This window comes from Octopus sinensis, linkage group LG25 (genome assembly GCF_006345805.1).
Source record: "Octopus sinensis linkage group LG25, ASM634580v1, whole genome shotgun sequence".
Classification (NCBI taxonomy): Eukaryota; Metazoa; Mollusca; class Cephalopoda; order Octopoda; family Octopodidae; genus Octopus; species Octopus sinensis.
In genome coordinates, this window is record NC_043021.1 from 589,345 (window position 1) to 610,062 (window position 20,718).

The 20,718-nt window shown below is 38.1% G+C and overlaps 1 protein-coding gene across 1 annotated transcript in view; it reads right to left on the bottom strand.

Moving 5' to 3' along the window:
- Positions 1–20,718, bottom strand: part of LOC118767840 (spermatogenesis-associated protein 22-like) — a 66,536-nt gene that overhangs the window by 7,565 nt on the left and 38,253 nt on the right. Inside the window, exons 5-10 of the mRNA XM_036513142.1 lie at positions 17,943–18,171; positions 16,555–16,738; positions 14,212–14,371; positions 9,838–9,938; positions 6,045–6,085; positions 47–187 (exon numbers count right to left, since the gene is read on the bottom strand). Coding sequence (XP_036369035.1) covers positions 47–187; positions 6,045–6,085; positions 9,838–9,938; positions 14,212–14,371; positions 16,555–16,738; positions 17,943–18,171 — 856 coding nt within the window. The remainder of the gene's footprint in view (positions 1–46; positions 188–6,044; positions 6,086–9,837; positions 9,939–14,211; positions 14,372–16,554; positions 16,739–17,942; positions 18,172–20,718) is intronic.

Below are 20,718 nucleotides of genomic sequence, written 5' to 3' on the forward strand. Positions count from 1 at the left end.
TGAAACATTTGAATAGAAAAAAGGCAATTACAATGCCACCACTTACCCACTGTTGTCATCGAAACCGTTTAAATAGTTTTGCTGAAGGAATGCCATGATTCGTGGCAAATTCCTCTCTTCAACTGTTGCAGGTCGAATACTGATACAGTGAAGTCTTTTGGTTTTGTTATCAATCATTCCAACACACCTGGGGGAAGAGAACAGGTTGAGGGGGAGGGCAAAACAGAGGAAAAGAAAATACTGGAATAAGTAAAAGCTTTGCAATTAATTAAGAAAACCTGTTGAAACAAAGAGATAAAACAGATGGGTTCAATGGTGGACCAATATTCATCACACGGTTTACACCAGCATCACTGGATACCATTTGGATGGCAGAGCTATAAACTACCATCTGGTTTTTGTAGAGTCAACTCAGATGGAAATATTTGGTACAGATGTCTGGACTGAAAATAACTTCCTGGAGACAAGGGAAAAACGCCATGGGCACTGTCCCTCCTTCACTGAACTAAAACTCTACATGACACTGTGTGATATGTAGTGGAGAAGGAGTGAGAGTGGTAGTGTGTGAGTACATGTTTTAAAAAGACATTCTGTGCAATCCATGTTGCCTTATTTAGAAAGCTGTTGTTGGGTGAGACATATTTAGCCAATTTCAAGCAGCCTGCCATGACCACCTCACAGAACAGTGGATTCTGAGAGAAAGAGAGAGAATAACTGACCCCAGTATTTGATTGACACTGGATGGCTGAAAGATAAAGCTGACCCCAGTGAGATTTGAACCAAAATTTATCATACAAGTTAATGGAAGACATTTCTCCAAACCTTTTTGAGTAGGTTTGGTTGACAGAAACTGGAAGAAGCCTGTTGTGTGTATGTGTCTGTTGGACAGCCATCCAGCCATAAAAACCATGCCAAAATAGACAGAGGGGTTTGGTACAGTCTTGTGGCTGGCCAGATCCTGTCAAACTGTCCAACCCATGCCAGCATGGAAGATGGACGTTAATTGATGATGATGATGTGAGTGTGTGCATGCATGCATCTTTTGACGTTCCATGATGGCTGTAAACAAGCGTCTCTGTCATACATGCAATGTTTGTTTGTTTCCAAAAGATATCTGGTCATGAGGAAGCATTAACTTGAAAACAGGACTGGCCACAGGGAAGGCCTCTGGCCAAAGAATATTTGCTTCAATGAATTCCATTTGACCCATGCAAGCATGGAGATGTGGACAATAAAAGCTGATGGTGATGAGATGGATGAATGAAAATGGATGGTTGAATATAGATGGAGGATGGATAGACAGACAGAGATAGATAGATAGACAGATAGAGATAGATAGGTAGTCAGACACACAGACAAATAGAAATAGATAGACAAAGAGACAGGCAGACAGATAGATGGATAGAGAGAGCATGAAATAATGGAGATTAAATAATGGTGATATATAAATAGATCCATCCATCCATACCTATAAATATACATACATAATATATACACACGTATATCAATAGATATAGGCGGAGATAAACGTATTGATATAAATAATAATGATTTATTAGGAGACTAAGAATTGTTACATATTGTTGTTGTGTTGTAAGCAAACTCCTTCTGACATTTGTTTTAAAATTCTGTCAGAATTAACGAGAAACGCTGCTAACATAAACCAGACTAGACTTAATGAGTTTCTATCAGCTGCTGAGTAATGTAGCTCTGTGTTCCATTATGGCCACACAGGTGATACTATGTCATTGATAAACGGTGATGAGGATTTCCACACTGACCACCACCACCACCACCACTTACCTTTAACTTTCTCATTCTGCTGCTAAATAAACTAAGAGGCTTTGCATAGGTTAAACAGGGGTTTGCTATGGATTAGACAAGCGTTTACTGATGCAGTTACATACCACCACCAATTATTAGTAGATTACAGGTATCATCATCATCATCTTAGTATTTATGCCCACAATACAGGAGGAGTAGATGCCAGGTTTTCAGGCAAAAATACTCCCAGTATCACCAAGCCTTGTTTTGTATTGATTTGATTCAGTTATTTTACTCATCTCAGCAATGATTGGAAAGTTGATCCACAATATTCGGGATTGATTGGTCAAGTTGAGAAAATGCAGAACTGAGAAACATAAGAGATGGGCAAAAGTGTTAAAAGCTATTGATTAAATTAACAACCAGATATACAGGAGACACACAACATGCAACCAGGTATAGACGATGATGATGATGATGATGATACATAACCATTCACACTACAGACATACAGACAGAAAATCCAACATAGAAAAGACGAAATAATACAACACTGAGATGGAAGTTTTCACATAAAAACATTGGAAATTCTGAAAGGAAAGAGAGAAAGAAAGAAGGGCAGGAAAGTGTAGCTAAATATATATCTAAGGAATTTTAAAAATGTTAATATAACGAAATTTAATGAAGCTGGCGAATCTGGTTCATTGCTTTCACAGGTCAGAGTTCAAATCCCAGAGTGGAGTCAAATATTAGCTTTTACTCTGCTGGGATCACAATATTTATAACTATATTAGGGTCATAGAAAAGCACATAATTCTGCTCAATTCTTTGATCCTCTAAATTCAGACATATCTGCTTACAATAAAAATAAAACGAAAATTACTACTACTATAACTACTATTACTGCTGTTGTTGTTGTTGTTGTGGCCAGGGCCTTAGCCATGACTCTTTGAGACTGATGAAGGAAGTTACCTGACCCAAATACTTTCAACAGAGTGGACTCCACCAAAGGTAGTTGATGGCTTAAGCTACACACTACAGGTATCTAATGACCAAGTGCTGGGGCTAACCAAGAATGGTCCTTCCAACTGGCTTCCTCACAGTTGTCAAAGCGATGGGAAATGTGGAAAACACTTATACAAGATACTGTACATAGGATTAAACTCAAAGCTAGGTACTTTCAAAAGCAATCTTCTTAACGACAGTCTCTTTCTACCCCACCCCTGCTGATTTATAGAAGAATTTAATCATAGGATAATACGGTATTAAACTGCCATGTCTGAGACTTCATTTTTACAGTTTCCCCTCGTGGAATTACCATGAGATTTCTCCAAAACTGAATGGTTTCCCCATAATTAGAATTCCTTACATTCTATGGATATTTACATAGAAGTGACCAAAGAAATTTCCCCAATTGGGACTTGGTCCCTGTGTAACCAGATTCCCAATAAATCTCTAACAGGGAATGTGTCATATGCCATATCACATTAAACATAATGAGACAAGAGAGGACTGAAGGAAACATATGCAACAATAAACATGTCTGTGGCTGATAGAATAAATTCATAAAAATATTGTAGTTTCCCCACTTCTCTTGGCTCTTCTTCTTTTTAGGGTCACAAGAGACCTTAGCCCCTCGGCAATTACTGATGCTCTACAAAGCTCAAGTGAGATCCACAATGGAATATTGTCCTTACATCTGGTGCACAGTTGAAGAGGCTTCTGATGCACATTCAGAAAAGGACCACCTGGCTGATTAGCATAAAGTCCTTCACAAACACACTCTAACCTCTGGTGTGCTGACTCCTCTCTCTGCTCCTTGGAATCGGTTGCGTCCATGCCACCTGCACTCAGGTCTTCCATCTGAATCAAATCTCCTCCTCTCATCACCCTTGTTGTACTCGACCCTGTCAGGCCCTACACTAATCACAACGGTCAACCCTTCTTTCTCAAAAAGAACTCTCTCCCAGCACATGTCTCTTTTGTAGCTGTTAACTTATAAAAGTTCAAAAGGGAAACTAACAGTATCAATCTCACTGGTTTAGGAGGGTCTGTGAAGGGCATAATTATAATCATCCCTTCCTCTACACCAAGCAGATGTGGAAAAAAAGAAAAATAACTAAATACAATACACAACTACTAAACATGTAACTATAGACACACACACACACACACACACACACACACAATAATGCTACAGTTATTATGCCGAGAGCCAGCAGCCTGGCCTGGCGTTAATAAATACTGCAAGTGAGATGTATAGAGCTTCCTGAAATTTGAAGTGGACAGTTGTTTCAAGTGTAGTGACATCCAGAAAGCAGTATCAAGTAGTTGAAGCATGTAAAAGACATCTTCATTATATTATGTTCGGTGAAGAGAGAAAACAAACAGGTTTGCTATGGACAGCAGAACAACAGTGGAAGTGGCTCAATACTGTGATTGTTCGCCTTCACACAACAACTGGCAACACTAACGCATCTCGTTAACTTTCAAAACACAAAGTTGATACTTCTTTTCATTGCTGCAACAGTAAAAGCAATTTAATCTTAACTACACTGACGAGGCAGATGTTTGCAAAGATCTCACTTGTAATTAAATAACAATGAACATCTTTTATCTTTTACTTGCTTCACTCATTAGACTGTGGCCATGCTGGGGCATTGCCTTGAAGAATTTTTAGCCAAATGAATCAATCCCAGGATTTATTTTATTTTATCAGTCTCTTTTGCCAAACTGCTAAGTTATGGGAAAATAAACACACCAACACTGGTTGTCAAATGGTGGTAGGGGACAAATACAAACACACTCACACACACACAAACAAACATACAAACACAGATACACACACACTCACACGACCATCTTCTTTCAGTTTTTGTCTACCAAATCTACTCACAAAGCTTTGGTTGGTCCGAGGCTATAGTAGAAGGCACTTGCCCAAGGTGCCACACAGTGGGACTGAACTCAGAACCAAACCATGTGGTTGGGAAGCAAACTTCTTACCACACAGCCATGCCTGCACCTAAAACTACAAATCAATTAAAAAAAAAGTAAGGAGGTCGTTGAATGGTGTTTCACTGTGACACAATTACAACTTGACCGGTTGTATGGTATGAAATATAGTCTTAAAGATGTGGTCACAAATGGTGGAGGGTTCTGGAGAAGAGTTAACCATTTATATTATCTCATCAATAGTCATGATAGTTGTCATGACAAAGTACAATATAAAGTTTTTTTCTACCAATAAAACCTGTACAATTGGCAAATATTTTCTTAGTTCAAACATGGCTGACTGGAGAGTAAACAGAAACAATCAGATGGGATTGTCTTCATTCCATTCTAGACAAATCTATCACAATTCTCAAAGTCAATTGTTTTATGAAAGAAATTTGTAACATTAGAGCAATGTTGTGACCTTCATGCTTTACCTTAATGTGGCCAACATGAAATAGTTTCTACAAGAAATCTAAAAAATACCAAATAGAGTGGAATATTTTATTATTATTATTATTATTATTATTATACCAATGAGACTGTGTTTACCATAGATTTTACAAAGACTTAATGTCCTCTAACGACATTCATTGAAGACACCGAAATCCAATCTAACCAATGTTAGAGAGAACCAAATCTACTATGGAACCATTTAGAATCACCAGAGATAGGTTAACCAGTTTGCCTGTTTGACATGAGGACATAGTTGGCTGGTGCTGTCTCCAACTCTTCTTTCTCACTGGTGACCAGTGACCCGTGAAGGACTGCAAATAGAAAGAAACCTGTTTTGCTGGTCAAACTAAACAAGTACAGACACATCACAATAATTGTAGGAAAGGTTAGGGAAGCAAGAGAACTGATGGAACAGTGGACATTATATTAGAAGCAAGTTCAGCAGATCAATAGACTTATTGGAGAATTGAAGAAAATGATTTGTGATAGTTAGTGACTGTTATATTCTGAGTTCAAATCTTGTTAAAATCCACTTCACCTTTCCTCCTCCTTGTAGAGCCAAGCCCTGGAGTTAATTTAATCAACTCTACTACTACTACTACTACTACTGTGTCTGGTACAATGATAGTTGAGTCCGATTGGCCCCATAAAGCACAAATGACGCCAAGAAGTCATCAGGGATTCCGAACCATAGTTTCTTCTCTCTTGAAGAAATCTGAGAGAAGACATCAGTCTCAGTTTATCAAATTCTGATTCCATCTCCTGCTGCCAATATCAGAATTGAATGGTTATAATAAGGTTGTGGTCAATAGTGCAACAGTTAAAACACTTACCTCAGCCAATGACCACGAGTCAGTCGTGGTAACATCCTATCCTGGAAATTTAGAAGAAAGAGAAACAAACAATATAAGAATAAGAATTTATTGTAACAAGAAACTAGGAGACAAAGGAGAGAAATCACAGAGAAAACGCATCCATCATTCTCTCTCTCTCATAAATATATATATATATATATATATATATATACACCTTGCTGTCTAATGTTGCCAACATTGAATGTTAGATGTATTTTCCGATAAATTACTGACTGTTATAAACCACTTTAGATTTATTGATAATCCACCAAACAAACTCAGCAACTATTCCTGACCAAGATTTATTGAACTGTCAGTCGAAACTCAACTCTTCCAGTAATTCTAAACTTAAAATAAGCTATTTCTTGTTTCCATCATCATTCCTAAGCCACTCGACTAAAATTGCTTTCCTCAGCAATCAGCTACAACATGCCAATGTTTGTGGTAGAGAGAGTCTATTGTGTGTGTGTGTCTATAGATAGTGTTCAGTGTGAAAGGGGATTATGCTGTGTACAAGGTGGACATCAGACACTGAAAAAAATTAGTAAAACAGTCCAGTTCAAGGGAACTAGTAATAACCAGCAGAGGTAAAAAGTAATACAAAGATTTAGGAGTTATTGGTTGATTTATTATAATAAACTACTTGACTATACTGTATGCTAGTGAACATCAAACATTGTAGTGAACTAGTTCACTATATCATACACCTGGTTGGTGAACATCATTGAAGTGAAGTAGCTAACTACATCAAACAGAAGATGAAGATCAAACATTGTAGAAGTAATTAACTATAATATACAGCTAGTGGTGACAGGGGGGGAGCACGTGTGTGTGTGTGTGTGTGTGTGACAATAATTCAAAAGTGATAAATTGGAACTGAACTTGTATTGTTTTGTTTCATTTGTTATTATTCCTTCCAAAATAGGGAAGGACAGTGCTGAACCTGCTAGAAATAGCAGTCGTCAAATTATACCCTTTTACTTTAAATAAGAAGAGAACACTTTAGGCAATGCAATCCTACAATGTCTTGAAAATTACAGGATAGTCATGCTTGGATTACTTTTGAATATAGGTCAGCTTGACCACAGTTGACCTGGGGATAAAAAAAAAAAACACTGACAAATTCAACATAAATGTTGTTGTTGTCTAGTGTCAGTCTAACCAAGTTCAAACAGATCTATGATCAAAGACATTCTAGCTATGACCACTCCACCTGTTTTTATTCAGATATAGTGTAACTAGCACTACAATATCCAGTGTATCCTATTTTAAGACAGAGGTGATCTGAGTGAGTGCTTTTGACAGCTATTTCTAGAAAACTCGACAACCATGTATAGACTCCCTTATTGTCTCACAAACATTAACCCCTTCATACATAAACTCCTCACCACCACCACCACTACCACCACAACCATCTACTAAACAAAAGAAAAGAAGAGGAAGGCAGTCAGAAACCAGAATTCGTTCCCATCTCATTAAATATTTTCATCAAACTATTATATAAGGGGCGTTTTTATGACCCATTCACCCATATTTATTTTTCTTGTTAATTAATTAGGCTACTTGCAATTAAATGCTAGTAGAACTTTCATGTAAGTGTTTCCTTCAGTTTTGTAGTCCTAGTGGCACCCATCTCCTGGGGGAGATGGGTGCCACACACTCTAAAGAGGCTTATCTATCTTTGATAGGTTTTTCTCACCAACCCTTCTCATAGGGAAAGGTCAGAAGAGGACTAGTTTGGTTGGTGACCACTTGACTATGAAAGGTTGCATTGGTTACAAATAGCAGGTTTCTATCAACCTGTAATGGAACTGCTCCTGATCTCTCTCTCTCTCACACACTTGGTAGCTCCAATAGGTGACTTGGTTTGATATCCTCTCTCGGTTCTAGTGTGTCTTTAACAATGGAACCACACTCCTGCTCCCTCCCCACCAATGACCAGCAAATACCATGGGCTTTGCCCCCTCTCATTAAAACCTACACAGATTATATAATCCAGGATGCATAACAAATGACAACCTTGTCTGTATCATTAATATATAATATGAAACTTTATAATGCATGTGTCCACACACACACACACACACACACACATGACCAGTAAAATACCTACATAAATGTGCACACACAGAAACAGCAGCAGCAAAGTCGCACAAATGCACACACACTCATAAAACAATACTAAAACTCCACTGGACACACATGTACAACAATAAGGGCATAATGCACACACACACACACACACACACACACAACACTGACCTCCATAATATTGATACAAACTTATTGATTTCTATCACATATAATGTCATTGAATTATAGTTTTTATCCCATTCTGTTGATGATCAACATTGATATAGGGGTGGGGTGTTGACAGTGAGGTGGGGAGACAGAGATGTAGTGGCAGGTTGGGTGGGGGTGGATACAATGGGGAGAGGAGAGCTGATTTGTTTGTAATGTCTCCTCCCCCTTCACAGACAAATACACTGATGGGTTTTATAATGGTGTGTGTGAGAGTGTGATAGTATAAACACCCGGTTTGTTGATATGAGACATGGCTGGATGAGGAAGGAGAGGAAATCATCATCATCATTATTGTCAAAGAGTCGTCAGCAAAGGAACCTCTTCGTGGTTGTTTGACCTGCCAGAAATAGCAGTCAAATTTCCTTTGGCTCATATGTTATTGTATTTAGGAAAATAAAGAAAAAGTAGGAGTTGGTCACAATTGGGATGCTGCTGAATTACAGCAGGCCTGGGGTTAAACAACAGCACTAGCAGCTTCATCATCATCATCATCATCATCACTAGAAAGATAAATAGTATGATCTTCATCTTCAGTGAAGTGTTGAGATGTGATGACAACATGTAATGATATTTAGCAGTTGAGAGTCTGATTGGGAGGCCAGGATATGATCACATGGTTGTCAAGGTAACAAACAAACATAGATGTGTATGAAATGTCACATAATAGATGATGTGCTTATTAAAAATATAAGCTCTTAATGTTAACGAACACAATAAATATAATTACACACTGAGTATCGTCAGCCTGTTGACACAGAGTACTGCTTTGGCAGATACTCTCAGTTTCAAGGCTGGAGATGGTGGTGGTGGGGTGGGGTTGAATATAGAGAAAGAAGATTTACTTCTTGTTCACATGTGAACCCTACATCTCCCAAGCCACTTGTGTGTGTGTGGTTCCCAATGTAACCCTGAGCTTCAGGGTTTCAATTCCAGTGTATCAACAAAGACATGTGTCCCTTTCAGCTGGTAATCACGACTATCACTACTACTGCAGTGACAATACACCACCAACACCACCACCACCACCACCGCCACCAACACCATCATCATCATCATGGTGATCATCATATAGACTCAGAAGTTGCTACTGTAACTGGTTATTTTTTTCACATAACATACACAAGCACACATACACATAATACACGCATGCATATATGTACATACACACACATCTGTATATACACATAAAACATACACATATATAAACACACACATTACACACAAACACACATACATATGCATATACACACACAAAACTATCTTTCATCATTTCTCAGTCTTCTATGTTTTTTTTATATCAGTTTATACTGATAGTGATGGAAACGGTGGTGGTGGTGGTGGTAATAGTAGTGGTGGACATTGAGCCCCTTTTTCCATTACTGACCCCCACCCCACCTCCTCACTGAACCCATTGCTAACCTTCCCCCCCCCCGTCACTCCCCACAGTCCAGCAACAAAAACTACTTACAATTTCGTAGAAGACACATTCTATAGAATCCGAATTGTCACGGAGTAAGAACTGTCTGCCAGACAGGTTCCGGTCAGGAAGAACGGCAGAATCCAGCACACCTACAATACAGAAAGGAGTATATTAAGATATTAACAGCAGGGAGGAGTATTCAGGTATAAGCAGTAGAGAGGAGTATTTAAGATATCAGCAAGAGAGAGGAGTATTTAAGAGATTAGCAGGAGAGAAGAGTATCTAAGGGATTAGCAGGAGAGAGGAGTATTTTGATATTAGCAGTAGAGAGGAATATTTAAGAGATTAGCAGGAAAGAGGAGTATTTAACAGATTAGCAGTAGAGGGGAGTATTTAAGAGATTAATAAGGGAGAAGAGTATTTAAGAGATTAGTAAAAAAGAGGAGTATTTAAGAGATTAGCAGGAGAATGAATATAGTAACATACCCAAATGTAAAAGTACTCTTGTCTGCTGCTAATCTCTTGATCCATATCAATTCCAACTGTTAGTCACAGAAGGAAGCCTAACTCTTCAGCTTTCAGGTCGCTCACTCAAATGTAATGCATAATTATTCATATTGTTTGGAAATTAATCATACATTCTCTCATAGCTTTGAAATTTTGATGATATGGGTGTATATTTTAAAAATGACATTGTAGGGTAGGTGTGAGAGGCTAGATCTGGCCAGTTTGAAACCGGTAGGATATTTGGGTCGGATGTGGCCTGTTTAAATGCTAAAGAGTTAAAGAACACATGTAGCAATAGATGTGTTACGTTTAACTGTGGCAGGGTTGAGATATGTCAAATGAATTTTATAATAACAGCACCAGGATTTGAACCCAAAACCTTAAAGTCAATCACTTCAACCACCCCTCATCTCTCTGAACTATTTGGTTGCTTTCCTTTATTGTTTTTTTATTTCCATGTTCTCCATGACAACAAAACGGTTTGTAGTGGTTATTGTAGTCTTTGTTGTGTTTAGCCTATATTAGGCCCGGTTGAGTACACCTAGTCCCCGTTTGTAAGGCTACAGTAACACGATTTGAAGGAGAGTTGACTAACTTGATAAAACCTGAGACACTGTGCTATATCCATGTCAATCATCGAACTTGACTCTTTACCAGTTGTGCCACTATCACCACCACTATCACCATCATCATCATCATCTATGTAAAAATTAATGAACTGACATCTTCATCATAATTTGTTGGCAATGCAAAGGAGAAGCCAGCAGATCGTTTCGACAATACTTACAGAACAAACATCAAAAATTGATTAACCTCAATAGAAGAGATTAGAAAGTCAATTATCATTGATGGACTGACCATACAGCTGATCATACGTTTCAGATTTCATTTCCTTTGTGTATCAATAGTGAAGAAATGGAGCCAACACAGATACATATACATACATTTGTATGTGTGTGTGTGTGTATATCTATCTATCTATCTAAATATATATATATATATATATATATAAACATATAGACAGATACATTGTAAATAGCAAAATGTTGAGTGGCTTCAAGACAGGGAATTGGTGTCCTGCTGTTGCTTCAAATTACAGCACTGCCAAGGCTACTAAATGTCACTAATTGCAGCACTGACGAAGATACTAAACGACATAAAAGCATCAGCCATTATTACCGATGCTCCAGTGCCGCAGAAAGATTCAAAGTGCAACAACAGACAATAGGTATTTATGGCTGCTGGATATTCTTCATGTGTGGAAGTGGTTTCAGGTAGGCTTAGTGGTCTGAAGTCTAAGAAAAATCTTCCACTCAGTGATAATCCCTAGTAATAAATGCAGCTCATGTCAAGCTCGTTAGTGTAAGTGTTCAGTAATTCAGATTAATTAGCACTTAGGTATCAGTTTAGCTGGAAATGATTCAGCTTTAAGAATTAGAAGCTGGAAAGCTTGCCAATGCAGCATAAATGGGCAAAGGTCCCTGCTAGAAACTAAAAAAGTTGTAGATATTGATTTCTTTATTGCCCACAGGGGGCTAAACACAGAGGGGACAAACAAGGACAGACAAAGGGATTAAGTCGATTACATCGACCCCAGTGTGTAACTGGTACTTATTTAATCGACCCCCCCAAAAGGATGAAAAGCAAAGCCGACCTCAGCGGAATTTGAACTCAGAACGTAACAGCAGACAAAATACTGCTAAGCATTTCGCCTGGCATGCTAACGATTCCGCCAGCTCACCACCCTAAAGTTGTGTGTATTAATTAGCGAATACTGAAATAAAATTAAGACAGAGATAACTTGAAGGCAAAGTTCAAAGTGGAACATGGCAAGTAAGAACAGTACTTAATGAGATGCCTTCATTAATTCAACCTTACTGCTGCACTGCCTTACATAATTAAAACCCTTCAGTTGCTGGGAGAAACACAAGACATTAGATATGGTTGTTTGCAGAAAGTCTGTGCTAAAGCACTTTGATAAATTAATGAGTCTCTCCAAGGATTGAAAGAGAAATTAAGATGAGTTGAGGAAAAGATGAAGGAATGGCATATGGGGTTAGGAATAACTAAAACAAACTGTTATAAAATGGGGGGGGGGAGAGAGGTCAGCAGCTGAAATGATGAATCATTAATTGAAATATAATTCCGTTTATCTAATGGGGGGATATATTTCAGTTAAACATTGAAGACATTGCTTGGTTAAAACCGTAGAGGGATAAGATAAATTTTAAAAGAATTTCAATTTAAACTGGATTGTCTGAATTACATGGGTGGAGGGCATGAATAAGGAACAGATGCAGGTGAAAAATGGGGAACAGTTGAACAAAGAGCACAATTGATAGACTAAGTGAGACAACAATAACATCATGGCGCATTATGCTGTTGTAGGGGTGGGGTGTTAGGTAGTATATTAATTTACCATATAAAACAGGGATAATTACAAAGAACTTGAGATAATTTAGCAGTGAATTGTTAGGAAAAGAGAACTGAAATAACTACATTGTTATTACAACTTTAACCAATCTTACACCAAATGACCACCACTACTGACTGGGTTTGTTTCTACTGATTGAGAGAAATTGAAACATTTTCCTTGTAACAGTGTTATATAATGTAGTGTAATGGTGAACATGTTAATGTGCTAGTATAAGTAATGGAGATAGGTAGGTAGTAGTATAAGTGAGAACGACCAGTCTCCATGGTTACAAACAAAAGGTGTAACATAAAATAGGTGTTGTTGTTTAGCCGTAGGTCAGCACTGAACCAACAGACCAATGGCTAAAGACATTACAGCCATGACCATCCTGTCTATTTACACTTAGTTCATCTCAGATTATGTTGTCCAATATGTCTGTCCTGTTTCATGACTAAGATGTGATTTGGGAGACATTGCTTCTGTTTTCAGCAGACCGAGCAACCACATAGAGGTTCCATAGTTGGTTTGTCAGAACAGCAGTGAACAAGGGCACAATGAACAACAGGAAGCAAGGGGCACAGCAAAAAGAAGTGGGAACCTGAGGCACCAGTAGGTATCCACAGACCTCTCCCTACAGCAGTCGTTCTCAACCCTTTTTCTTTTTCCCCTATGGACCCCTTTCGTTCCTATTCTACTCTTCTAAAACCCCATAACCACTTGATGCTTTAAAAATTCCATTATGCTTTTATAATTAAACATTTTGTAGAAATAAGACCAATTAATTGCAGATAAACTTTAGCAACAAAATCTTATGTGGATCCCACCCCCACCCGCCTCCGCCCTACAGAGGGCCATATGGACTCCTGTTGGGAGCCACTGCTTTATATTGTAATAAAAGAATCTTTTCACTAATTTTACCAAATCTTCAAATGAAACCAACAATAACAGTTCATCTCTCCTTCTTCACTACAAACCAATTCTATTCGATAGTTGTCCTGTGCCCCAACAGAAGTGAATCTCTACAAAGTCACTCAATCTGCTAGAAATAGCAGTTAAACCACACTCTACTATTTGGATATGTCGTCTAGGTAAATTATGTTTGAAAAATAAAATGGCAGGAATATCACAGCTGGACTGTCTTTGATCATAGGTCTCCTAGATCAGAGATGAACCAGGTGCAGTGCAGGGGATCGGGGTTAAATGACAACGAGTAGTTGTTATTCTTGTCCTATTTCAATGGTTAAGGTGTAAATGTGTGGGTGAGGATGTATCTTCTTTTTCTACTTGCCCCTGCAACACTGAAACCCCACCCTGACCACCCACTCAATACCAGGCTGGACATTGCATTGGTGATCAGAAGGTGTTCATTCCTTACAGAACTCTCTCGTAAAGTGTAAGGGTAGGGAGAGATATAGTTCAAATCAAACTGACTCCTAACAAAAGCTGAGATAACAAACAGGATTTTCCTTCAAATAAAAACTAAGTCAATATTTACTTACCATAAACTTCACAGATGATATGAAATTTCTCTTTGTACTTCGAGTAGTTATTTTTCAGTTCTTTGATAAAAGTTGTAAAGATGGGGTTGATGGGACTGAGTGCTTTCTCTGTAGGTCTTTCCTTCTTATTGGCTGTGGTGGCCACGCCACTCACATTAACCTGCAGAACAAACAAAACAAGAACCAACTGCAAACAGTGTTTAAAGAAATCACAAAAATGAGTTTGAAGAAAGTGTGACAGAGTCAACAGTTCAATTATTTAGAAAATCTAGGGTTTTTTTTGTTTTTTTTGCTTCTTTTTATTTTAGGTGGGATTGTATTCAAAGAAGGGGTCAAATAGAAATTTTCCTTAAAATAGTTTTAGAAAGAAATTAAAAACCAAAAATGAATAAATAAACAAAAGTGGTTGAAATTAATTATTGCAGTTGTTGTTGCTATGTTGAGGGAAACAAGTTAAAGGATTTCCGTGTGAGTAATGTTGTTTTGGAATGTAAATCAAACACGTAAACGGTTCTGATTAGAGAAGATGGTTCAATTGATTCAATGAGGGAAATAGCACAGTGCTGGGATTGGCTGAAACAGGGAACGAAATAAAAAGAACCAATATAATTCTATGGCATTTCTGAAGCAAGAAGCATGACTGTGAGGTCATGTATAGAAGCAGACATGGCTGTGTTGTAAGACGTTTGCTTCGCAAGCACATGGCTTTGGGTTCAGTCCCATTGCATGGCACCTTGGGCAAATGTCTTCTACTATGACACCGTGGCTTAGTGGTAGGGTGTTTGGCACATGATTGTAAGATCATAATTTCAATTCCTGGTGGTGCATTGCGCCCTTGAGCTCCAGTCCACTCAGCTGACAAAAATGTGTTGTACCTGTATTTAAAAGGGCCAGCCTTGTAACATTCAGTATCACGGTGAATCTTCCTGAAAACTATATTAATGGTATATGTGTCTGTGGAATACTCAGCCACTTGCACATTAATTTCTCATCACCATAAGTGACAGAGTGCCAGTTACTTTACGTAATGTGGGTGTGTGTGTGTGTTACTGCCTCCTTGTCTCGGCTGCTGTAAATGAGTGCCACCATCATGCAAGTGGTTTCCAAGGTTCTGTGGAAACATTTCCAGTCATGGTGGAATATTTACCTTGGAAAAAGTTAAAGGCTGGTGGCAGGAAGAGCACCTGACTGTGGAAAATCTGCCTTAATAAATTTTGTCTGACCCATGTGAGGTCAACTGTGCCTTTCATCTTTCTGGCGAGGGAACACTAAGGGCGATTTAATTGACTTAGGTTCCCCCCCCCCGTAAATAAAAACTGCTGGCGTTGTGCCAAAATTTGAAACCAATATAAGATTTCCTTGTCAACAGATACAAGTGTTTTGGAGACAGAAACTTTAGTGGTCATCATGATTTTCAGTCATCCTCATCACCTTTCTTAAGTCCATCTCCCATGGACAATCTGACAACACCTGACAAATCAGAGGCCTGTGTTCTGTTCCAATGGATACCATTCCTATCATCACCCACTTCACAAAGTGTACTGGATGCTTTTTTTTTTCATAGCACCAGCTCTAATCAGGTCGTCATGTAGCTCACAAGACTAGGACACATTTCAAGTGAGTGGTGCTAGAGAAGAGAGGGAGTTCACTCTATGCCAGGGGATGAGGTTAAAGTATGAAAGAAGATCTTTAATGGGTTTCTTGCTGTAGAGGAGACACATAGGAATAACTGCCAGGCTGTCTCATTCCCCCCCCTTTTTTTACCCTGATCTGTGCTTGCTGAAATGTTTTTCCTTTTATATGGTTGGCTTGATATCCTTCCAATGAAATCCAACCAAAACATAATATTCAATAAAAATTTTTTTCCCAAAAATTAACACGCCTTAGGTAAGTTCATTTTACACAAACAAGCAAAAATAACATCCAGTTTCTGAAAAATACTTAGAAACCTTCGCCATCTAAAATCCAACAGAGAGAACACATACACACACACAAAATAAAGACATGTCCATTCAACCTGACTACCATAACAACAACAACATTAAAACAAACCAAACAGTTATGAAATAATGTTGTTTTGTCAATAAGGCAGCGAGCTGGCGGAAACGTTAGCACATCGGGTGACATGCTTAGTGATATTCCGTCTGTCTTTATGTTCTGAGTTCAAATACTGCCAAAATCGACTTTGCCTTTCATCCTTTCGGAATTGATAAATTAAGTACCAGTTGCATACTGGAATCGATCTAATCGACTGGTCTCCTCCCCAAAAAATTTCGGCCATGTGCCTAAAATAGAAAATATTGTTTTATCAATCAAAGTAAATAGAAAGAATGAAACTCTGACCTTTGACGATGTGTTGGTCTGAGAATAGCTTGGACTGTGTTTAGGTTCATTACTTGGTCTATTGTTAAAGGCAGGTGCTACTTCGGCAACATTAGCTTCCTGAATAAATGATTCACCACCAAACATTTGAGGAGATGAGACAGATTTACAGGACTGAGCAGAAAATGACCAATTATAGGTTGACCTACAATTAAAAGAGAAAACATTCAAACTGAAATTTTGACCTTTCACAGAGACAAAGAGCTTGGAGAGTCTTTACAGATTGTTACAGGAACACATTACATGACCAGTGATAATTGACAACCTACTAACAATAGGAATATTTTATACTATTTTCATGTCATAAAAGAGTGGATTAGCTAGGTTTACAAATTCAAATATTGAAAACAAGTTGCTGTTTGAAAAAATTGGTCTAGGATCACATGATCCAGAGAATTGCAACAGTGAGCTGTGAGAAATGAATTTACATGTATGACACGAGGAGTTGACACAAAGATTCCATACATGAAAGGCATTGATTGGTTTATGGCACCGAGACAGGCTGTGTGTGATTGGTGGAAATATGATGTGGGTTGCTTGTATTGTGCACCAATGGTAGAAGTGAATAAAGAAACACTTGCATTTGGGTTGCACAGTCACAACCAAAAAGGGAATTGGTTGAGGTCAAAGAAATGACATTGCTGTTATTGTTCGAATCAACATGGAGGACAAAGAGACAGCTGATCAACAAGTGGGAATCCTTGATATCATCAACATTGTCATCGTCAGTGCTTTAATGTCTGTGTTGTAGAATAGACAGGATGGGTGGGCAATATGGTTGGCAGGTGGCTGTTTCAATCCTCTGCTCTACACTTCACCCCTTCCATTCATGACTTTCTCTGCCAACTTCCATCATCAGCACACAATACATTTAATGTTTTCACATCACTTGTCCAGACCACTTCAAACTACACTCAATTTGCTAAAAATAGCAGCCAGGTTGCCTTCAAATCGTATACCAACATCTATAAAATGGAAAAGCATGTTAGGTAATGTGGTCCTGGAGAAAGATGGGATGGTCACAGCAACAATAACAACAGTTAATTCAGCCATCTCTAATATATATATAATACAAATAAGAAAATGGAGAAACAAATTCAGTTTGTTCATCAACTTACGGATATTATAATGTTGGATTATTTATTCATTATACAAATTAGAACATCAAAAGCATACAAAATATTATATAAATCAATAGTTAATATATTTATATATATATATATATATATATTGCCAACAAGAAATGAAGGAAACCAAATGACTCAAGAAGGAAACCAATATTCTTCACACAATCTAACTTGATGTTCCCCAGTTAGGGATTGTTAAAGGAAAGAAATGAAGTACAATACCTGGCAGAAGAACTATCTGTAGTTGGTTGTCTCGGGGAGTATCTCATGTTAGAGGTTGGAGGTGTGACTGGTGGTGGTTGTGGTGGTGGTGGTGCTGCTGCTGCCGCACGCTCCATTGATTTCCTGCTCATCACACCAACATTATTATTGTTGTTGTTTTGTTGAATATGATACTGTCCCCTTTTTACAGGGCCAGATATTTTACTACCTGGGATATTTCTTTCAATACCTGCAATATGAATACCAAAGAATTTTTGTGGTTACTGTAGGTAGTAGTAGTAGTAGTAGTAGTAGTAGTAGTGTTTAGGTAGAGTGAAATGAGAAGTTGTGACATTCATGCACCTCTCAAGTGTAGTGTCTCTATAACTGAATCAGTTTCAACCAGGAATCAAAGATAGATCAGTGACATTTCTAGGGACACCACAATACTCATCCACTGTTGCTCCCTATATTCACTAATTGCTAATTAACACACTGCTGTACTCACAAATAAGAAACATCCGCACAGTGACGAGAGAGAGAGAGAGTCACACATTTCGGGAGGAGGTATTGTAGTTAATTCATTACTGCCAATACCCTGACCACTAGAAAATTTAGCAACATCAGATGTGGACAGAGGTAGAGTTTGAAGCTTGGACATAACTAAATCCCTACCACATCCAACATTATTGCTTTTGATGACAATGAGGACAAAGATAATGGCGGTTGTGATGTCAATGCTATAGATGGTAAGTGGGAGATGCTGTTGATGCTGCTGCGGCTGATGATGATGATGACAATGAATTGTTAATATCCTACAGCAACTATTTTTAAAACAAAAGTCTTTTAAATTGGTTAACAAGAAATCTTATTGATGTTTGTTTTCAGTTTAAGATTTGTCTCAAAACTGTTATCTGGAAAGACACGACTATAACCACATTTTGTAGTGGCTCAGGGCAAGCAAAACCACCAACGGCAGTAGCAGCAGCAGCAACAGACAGACAGACAGACAGACTCTATAGAAAGCCTGTTTGTTTGGCACAGCAAGAACTATAAGAAAGATGCAGGACAACTGAGGTTGCTGGATACAACTTGATGGCTAGCAATTGGAATACTGGCAAAACAACAACAAATATATGACGACTACTACTACTACTACTACTACTACTACTACTACGTGGTGAAACTGGAGACATATTTTAAGCAAATGCAGCAAACTGGTCTTGAAAAAAATACAAGAGAAGCCACGTGACAATGTCACCAGAATGGTTCATTAAGAATTATGGAACAAGTTGGGATTGGAAAAGGCAAGAAAATGGTGTGAACGTGAGCCACCATGTCGTGCATATATGATTGTGATGCATGTGCCTAGTGCACCCTTATCAGATGGGTAGTCATGATGGGTATACTGGGCTTAGTATATTTTACCCCAGTGTAACTCTGACGGCAGGTACTGCTCTCTCATTCAATAATAATAATAATAACAACCCTTTCTAATATAGGGCACAAGGCCTAAAATTTTGGTGGGGAGGGAGCCAGTCAATTAAATCGACCCCAGTATGCAAATGGTACTTAATTTATCGACCCCAAAAGGATGAAAAGCAAAGTCAACCTCAGCAGAATTTGAACTTAGAATGTAGTGGTAAGCAACATACCACTAAGTATTTTGTCCAGCTTGCTGTCTTAATAATAATAAAAATAATAATGGTTGTGGTTTCTGCTTTAGGCACAAAGCTAACAGCTCTGAGGGAAAGGGGTCAGTCAATGCCTTCAACCCTAAAAAGACAAAAGGCAAAGAACTGAAACGAATGCAGCCAAGCATTGTTTCCAACACAAACAATTTTGTCAGCTTCAACAGCAGCCACAACAGCAGCTGGCAATAACGATAATGTTGGTGGTGATGATGTCCCTTTTTTTTATTTTTTATTCTAATGAATTGGACAGAATTTGAACCCAGAAAGTAAAGAGACATGACTAAATAGTGCAAGGCAGTCAACCACCCTACCATTCCGACAATTCCATTAAACGTGAAGAGAAACAAAATCTTTATAAAGAATCCATTTTCCTTATCATGTCTCTTCATCAACAACAATGCATAAAATTAGATCAACCAAATAATATGAAATCTGTTGGTTTTAGTCACCTAACAAGTTGAGCCAGTGTTTAATAATTGTTATAATAATAATTAACTCGATCTACTTCAATGTTTTAAAGCTAATGAGAAAATAGCAAATGGTTTTGTTCCTTCTGCAATTAACTGCTGAAGCAATGATTTCTACATTTTGAAAATTCGCCAGTCAACTGTGATGTAAGAGAGATGATGGATAATTTCAATTAAGGAGAAGCTACATCTATGGTGCCAGTAGGAGTCATTAAGTGCTGATGTTGTAAATAACAATTACTTGAGAAAACATAAAGCCTTACAAGTTCATAAAAGGCAAGTAAGAGTTTGTGATATTCATGCATTTCCCAACAGAATTAACAAATGAAGTGAAATTGTTCTTAATAGTGACTAGAAGCAGCAGTCTGTGGATAGTATATCAAAATATTATCTCTACTCCCTATGAATTTGCAGTCTTGCACCAATGTTAGAAATGACCTGTGAGTCAGAGAACAGGAATTGGAGAGGGAACTCGTCCTTTATCTTCAAGGAGATCTTGAATGGTGGGCTTCCATGACTATCCCTAGAGGTCCTCCCATATCAAGAATCAAATCATCCTCCTTTTTAACAGATGCATCTATTTTTTTAATGTTTTATTGTATACTTTCTTCAGCCGAAATTGCGAGAGTGAAGAAT